The sequence below is a fragment of the Aplidium turbinatum genome, chromosome 4, assembly GCF_918807975.1.
Source record: "Aplidium turbinatum chromosome 4, kaAplTurb1.1, whole genome shotgun sequence".
NCBI classification, from domain to species: domain Eukaryota; kingdom Metazoa; phylum Chordata; class Ascidiacea; order Aplousobranchia; family Polyclinidae; genus Aplidium; species Aplidium turbinatum.
The window spans coordinates 28,382,485-28,388,788 of NC_137475.1; the positions used below are offsets into that span (position 1 = coordinate 28,382,485).

Consider the following 6,304-nt stretch of genomic DNA (forward strand, 5'->3'; position numbering starts at 1 on the left):
CAACTTCAATTATATTTCGTGCAAGTAATTTTATGATTTCGTTACAGCTGATCCTTTTTTTCCGAAAACATTTAAGGCATGGCTACCTGCAGATACTGATTTGTCACATTTTTATTGCAATATCACATCACATTTTTATTTTGTCACACAACCCTAACAAATCGACTTGCGAAAAACAAATTTGTCTTGTTTTTTTGTGTCTGTTTTTTTGCTGATAACTTTTGCTGCATAGGCTACGTCTATATTATCTAAAAAGGATGTAGAAAATTCTTCATACGTAACATTCTATTCTACGTATTTTACTCGCTGGCGAAACGTGTCCTCTTTATAGGCGATGAAAATATGGTAGGCCTAGCATAAAGTTAACAGTAATGTCATTATGTTCTCGATCAACATGGTCATTGGTCAATCATACCAAACCACCCCTTTCCATCATAAACACATGCTACATATGTTGATATTTTGATTTTTTCAATGTCCAGTGAAGGTGCTTTTGAAAAGAACTGATGTGTTCCAGCAACTTGAACAATTGAACATCATCAGAAAGACACATGAAACTGACTGACCCGATTCCCTCAGAGCAAACAAAATGATACTCTCTGGTACCGGGGACTGTGCAACCCTTTGGAAATCTCTTGGAGTTAAGATACGTTCTTTGACAGTCCACTTCATCAGCTTTCATGAATGTAAATCTGATGTTCTCCATGCAATATTCGTATGCATCTGAAGCATTTAACATTTGCTGGTCCCTTGGTCGACTTAAGCTTTCATTGGCCAACTTTCGCTTGACTGTTTCCCCAATACCATCACAAGGTGACTTTCCATGGCTTGTCGCAAAAAATGACCAGCTTGCTTGGAGACCAAAATCGTTGAAATGATAAGAAAGGTTAAGAAAATATTTGTAAATTTTATATTGAGCGGCACAGCCATCCGAAAAATATTCAATATAATCGATTAATCGTATATTCTATTTTTGCTCAAAACTTGAAATACATGATTTTTTTGCTGCTGTAAAAGTCGAAGTTGATGTAGTAACTATCTAAAAATGGCATATAACCCACATGTAACCTTCCTCTTTCTAATGATAAATTTTTTTTTCAAAAAAAAACTCAGATCATTGTCATTTTGGTCGCGGATTAAAGATAGTCAAAACTAGTCTATCATGAAAACTACTGCCATTAGCTCATTTTACACAATGTTATTGGAAAGCCCACCAGTGAAAACATGGGGTTAGACACAAAAATTTTTAAGATTGGACCAGTGGGTCTAGAGTTATGGTCATAAACGTGTTGCTCCTCTGTTCGCGAGGACACCTAGTGACAGCATATAAATGACGTGATATCTCGAAAAACCGCTGACCTAATTTTCATAAAATTGGTGTCATTTTTCTCAGCATAATGAGAGAAATAAAATAAGCCAATAAAAAAATTGCATGGTTCCAATGCCTGTTCGAATTATAATGAAATGACCCTAACATAAGAAAATTAGCATGTGACCTCTCCAACTTCCCACAGTGTGTTAAGTAAAAGCGAGCGGTAAGAAGTCATGAAAAGGAATCTAGTTGGAGACAAAATCTTGTCTCATGTATAGATCAATCCCTGCTTTTTGAGATGAAAATCACTTGCAAAATCTCCACCTATACTCGAGTATATACGGTAAACAAAGTACATGTTATCAAAATATTAAACATGAGCAGGATGCCAACTTGGAAAATAAGCCTAATCCTGGTTTGCTTTCAATCTTTTAGGATTGTGTACGTTAATATAGAACAAACACTCACAATAAAACAGTACAAGCTTAATTATATCTCATATGCGTATCTATTGTTTTGCAGCTGTAGTTTGAGATAACTTTTTGCAAAAAGTATGTTTTCTGGATCTGGAGATGCCTCTTCAAGTGTGCTAAGACATGAAGAAAGACTTTCTAACAGAATACACCGTGCTTTTAAGCCATATGAAGCTCCCATTCTGAGTTTTCAACGCTTGTTGGTATGGGACAATCCCATGTACTCTACGTTATTTGTATTTTTACTTCATCTTGGCTTGTGGTATCTGTGGGCTAATTGTGATCATGCATTTGGTACGTTTTTTTCATTTGTTTTGGTGTTACTTTGGGTCGATTTGTACAAGCAAAAAATTTGGCGTGAAGTGCCAACAGTAGCTTCTGACAATGATTTGGAATGGGGAGAACTGGATCCACAGCTACTCTCTTTGCAAGAAATGAGTGGTGTTTTAGCTCATGTTTTTCTATACTTGCAAAAATCATGCAAAGAGATACTTATTGCTCGTGCAAATCATCATGGAAAGTTTTGTGTAATCTGTGGTGCAGTTTCCTTTGTCATGATTTTTATAGGGCAGCGTATACATGGGGCGTTTTTGTGCTATGTGTTAGTTCTATGCTTTTTGATATGTCCTCTGTTGTGGTATCATAAATGTCTAGAAAAAGTTTGGGCATTGATAGAACCTTACGTTATGCAAATGCAGTATATGTTGCAGCAAAAACCAAGTGACACTTACCAAATAGCCAAGGCAATGGCAAGCCAAAACTCTTTTGACAGACAAGCTGATTCAGATGATGATCTCACAGAGTTTCTTCCAAACTTAGATGAAAAAGATACAGCTTTGTTGGCCAAAGCCATCACTGATTCTGAGGCTTCTGAAACTGATGAAGTAACCTTGTCAAAAGAATTACCTACATTTTCCAGAGCTAGTACTCCTGAGTATACAAAGCTTGATGAACCTCATGTTGATCCCATCAGCCAGGAGCTGCGTAAGTTGACAGAACACAGTGATCATGAAGATGACAACTTTGGCATTCCTCTTCCCTTCCAGCCTGCATCAGGTTCACAGATGACTTTTCTTCAGCAGCTTCCAATCAACGCTGATGTATTAGGAAGTGCTGTAAGTAACATTGTCAAAGATACATTTTCTAACGTAGCAAAGACCATGCAATTTTCAAACACACAAACAGATGGCAATATGGACAGTGCAGCATCAACTCCAGAGAGCGACTATGAGTTTATTGATTTTGTGTCTGATGAAGAAAGTATTTAAATGAGGACATACCATGGCCTATGGTACATTAATATGTCAAAAAACACCTGCTTTCAACCGTTTTATGACTAAATACGTGTCACAACAAGTTGAAATACGTGTTTAGATGTACTCAATGGATGTGACTATACAACTATGATACAGCAAAGTGGACCTCCCAACAAAGCATGCCTTTACCATGATAATAGTTTGCTTATGGATTATCACAAGAAGAGTCTAAATTTCTTCTAAGCGTTAATGTGACATGTAGTTTTTGTTAAGTGTGGCTTCAGTTTGAGTAAGTCAATGCTATAGAGTATCAGTGGATTGGTAGATTCTTTTTGCTGAATGTTATTTTTTGTATTACAGTAATCAAATGTGATTAAGGTGTTAGTACTTTACTTGACATTTGTTTAGTTTGTACAGGTATTGAATGTGCTGTGTTAATGTATAATTTGACAGCGCTTTAATTTTGCGAAGTGCATTTGTAGCTTTCATATTGCACATTACACTTTATATGAAAACCTGAATCAGTAATATATAGTACCCTGGTGTGCACACTTGAAAAATGTCGGGTACGGTATTTTAAATCTTATTACTTTTTATAAATATCTTATGATTCTAACCATGCATTTTATCCTTGCAAACCATTTCAGCTCATTCTGTTGTTAATTCGGTATGCAAACAACTGCATGTATGTACTAACCACTTTTTGATGATAAAAACCATTGCGTCTGAACAGTGAACATAGTTTTTTTTTTTTTGTTAAACCAAACTTTTTACACGTTTATTGTGCACGTATGGATTGTTTTGTTTTTTTCAAGGCTGCAGAGTTAAGTTGAATTGTCCTACTTTGGCCTCAGGTTGTTTTCATTAATAAAATTGTTGTGCAGAAAAGTTTCATCACTTACAATTTTATGCCTTTCACATAATGTAGCTATTTAAGCAAGGGCAATCTAGTATTCTAATTTCATATTCAGTATTCTAGTTTAGTTAAAGTGTAATTTCATCTCCTTCAAGTAAAATTGTCTTTGCTTTTAAAATAACGTGTATTTCATGACTATTTTTCGCTACTGCATGTATTTGATTTCCAAGTACCCTTTCAACTCGTATTCTATGTTATCTTGAGATAGTGTTTGTTGTGGAATTTTCTATTGTAACTTGTGATTGCTTTGTTTAGGTCAAAATTGTGTGTACAATGTACATCTACGTTCTACATGCGGTTTGTTCGGTATGAGGTTTCTGAACTATATAACATGTTAGACTAACATGAGATGTTACTAACATTGTTAGTAACATCTCATCGACATAGAAACTTAATAAAATGAAAGCAAACAATTTGCCATACCAAAGCATCCAGACAACGTTTTCCCCTCAGTAAGTGATTTATTGTGCAATTGGTTATTTACTGTTGTAAAAGTGTCTGATATCTGGCACTGTTCTTCATTTTGGTGTAATAACAATGTCTTGCCATCAACAAAAGAAAACTAAGATAGACATGCTTATGACCAGGGCCGGAGAGTCACTGTGAAAACGTGTTGACTATAGCTCCAGCTCTCTAGCCCTGTTTAAGCGAGTTTTGTTTGATGTACTTTATGTCAGAAATGTGTTGTACAATGCTTTGATCAAGAGCATCATCAAGTTGGTCTTATTTTGTAACATTTGTTGTAAATAAATTACTTTGCTTTAAATGTTGCGGTCCGTAAATGTGCACTGAGCAGGGCAATAACTGAAATACCTCCCCCGACAAGATAAATGTTTCTAGTCTTTACTTATATTGTAGCATAAAAGGCGAAAACGGCTATAAAATGTGCTGTTACTGCATAGCACACACTAGCCTAGAGCCCAAGACTCTAGTTTAGAGCATTGTTTTATGCGTCGATTAAGATAGCCCACAACAATGACGAAATGTTACCTAAAAGGAACAATTTTATAGACGCAAAAATTAAAAAGTATATGCAGTTTAATTCGTCTCGAGGGAATTAAAACAAAGTGATGAATTAAGTGAACTGACATATTAAACCATGGAAAATTAGACTGGTCGACCCTGATGTTTCGGGGTGAAGACCAAGCTTTTTTGAAGCAAAATGGACGATGATGAATTAGATTAGACGAATTATGCTGTATAATCTACAATAATAGCACTGGTAGCGCCATGTGCTTAGTTAGCAAACGACTCCTGGAAACCGTAAAAAGATAATAAACTTAAAAGCCAGGAGGCCTTCAGTTTATTTTATTTGTTTTTGACCATCACAACGAAAAAACAATAGGCTATATGCCAAACCAGCAGAGGTCAAGAAAAAGGTAGAAGCGACGAAACGCAGACGTTGTAATGTGTGTGATACCAAAGTAGGGCAATCAGTTTGAAACATGGTAGGTCGCAACACCTTTTCGAAAGTTTAAAGCTGTTGCGTAATTTGGATCAAAACAAGTAGGCTACATTTGTTCACATTAGCCGGCTACGTTAGTCTACTGACGCCATTTATCCATCCGTGATTTTACGTCGGTAATGATTTTGCGTTGACAAGACTAGTTTTAGGAGTTCTCAACTAAGTTACGGCTTTGTTTCAAGGTATTTTTTTCTGACACGGTCGGTAATGAAAATTGCACAACGCGATTTGAGTAGGCTGCGGTACTGAAACTAATTTGTTGAGTAGCCTATGCAAAACAAAAATATTTTAACACAATAGCTACCCAGATAGGTCAGTGGTTAAAGCGCCCAACTTTTTACACGAAGCCTCAAGAGGCACTGGTTCGGCGGTCGGAGTGTGTGCATCAGGGCTGCCTTCCAGTCAGCGTCATCTAGTGGATGGAATAATTCACTCTGTCAACCGACTCTGTGCCAGTAATACAAAGCCTTTACAACAGTGGTTCCCAACCTTTTTGTTGTCACGGACCCCTTTAGACAAATTATTAATTCTGCGGACCCCTACCTAAATTTTGCCTGAAACTCAATTAACATACTATTGACTATTGCAAAGAAATTTATTTTCACACGAGTCAGTTCAATCACAGTACTATTGACTATTGTAATAACTATGCTACTCAACTACTGTACGGTGTCATATTGCATTGCCGCTGTGACTCCTGCGGCAAATATCGGGTTAAACAGTTGCTCAAATAATAAAATGAATGGATTGTTCAAGAAATGTCAGCAGTATTTGAATATTAAGGTGACCCAAAGTGACATGCCGAAACTTTTTCAACGTAAGCAAATTTAATGAGATGGTTGTTGTTGCCTTTCCTGAACTAAACGACTGAACTGCGGTTGA

General features: G+C 36.4%; 1 protein-coding gene across 1 annotated transcript; it reads left to right on the forward strand.

Annotated features, from left to right (window-relative positions):
- Window positions 1-1,845: 1,845 nt before the first annotated feature.
- On the forward strand, window positions 1,846-4,717 carry LOC145768638 (reticulophagy regulator 3-like). Its single transcript, XM_082580187.1, has one exon. The coding sequence runs from the start codon at window positions 1,866-1,868 to the stop codon at window positions 3,051-3,053; it is 1,188 nt and encodes a 395-aa protein (XP_082436313.1). The 5' UTR covers window positions 1,846-1,865; the 3' UTR covers window positions 3,054-4,717.
- The last annotated feature ends 1,587 nt before the right edge of the window (window positions 4,718-6,304 follow it).

Excerpts from the sequence above, each read along its gene's own strand:
- LOC145768638 (XM_082580187.1), top strand. The coding sequence starts at position 1,866 with ATGTTTTCTGGATCTGGAGATGCCTCTTCAAGTGTGCTAAGACATGAA.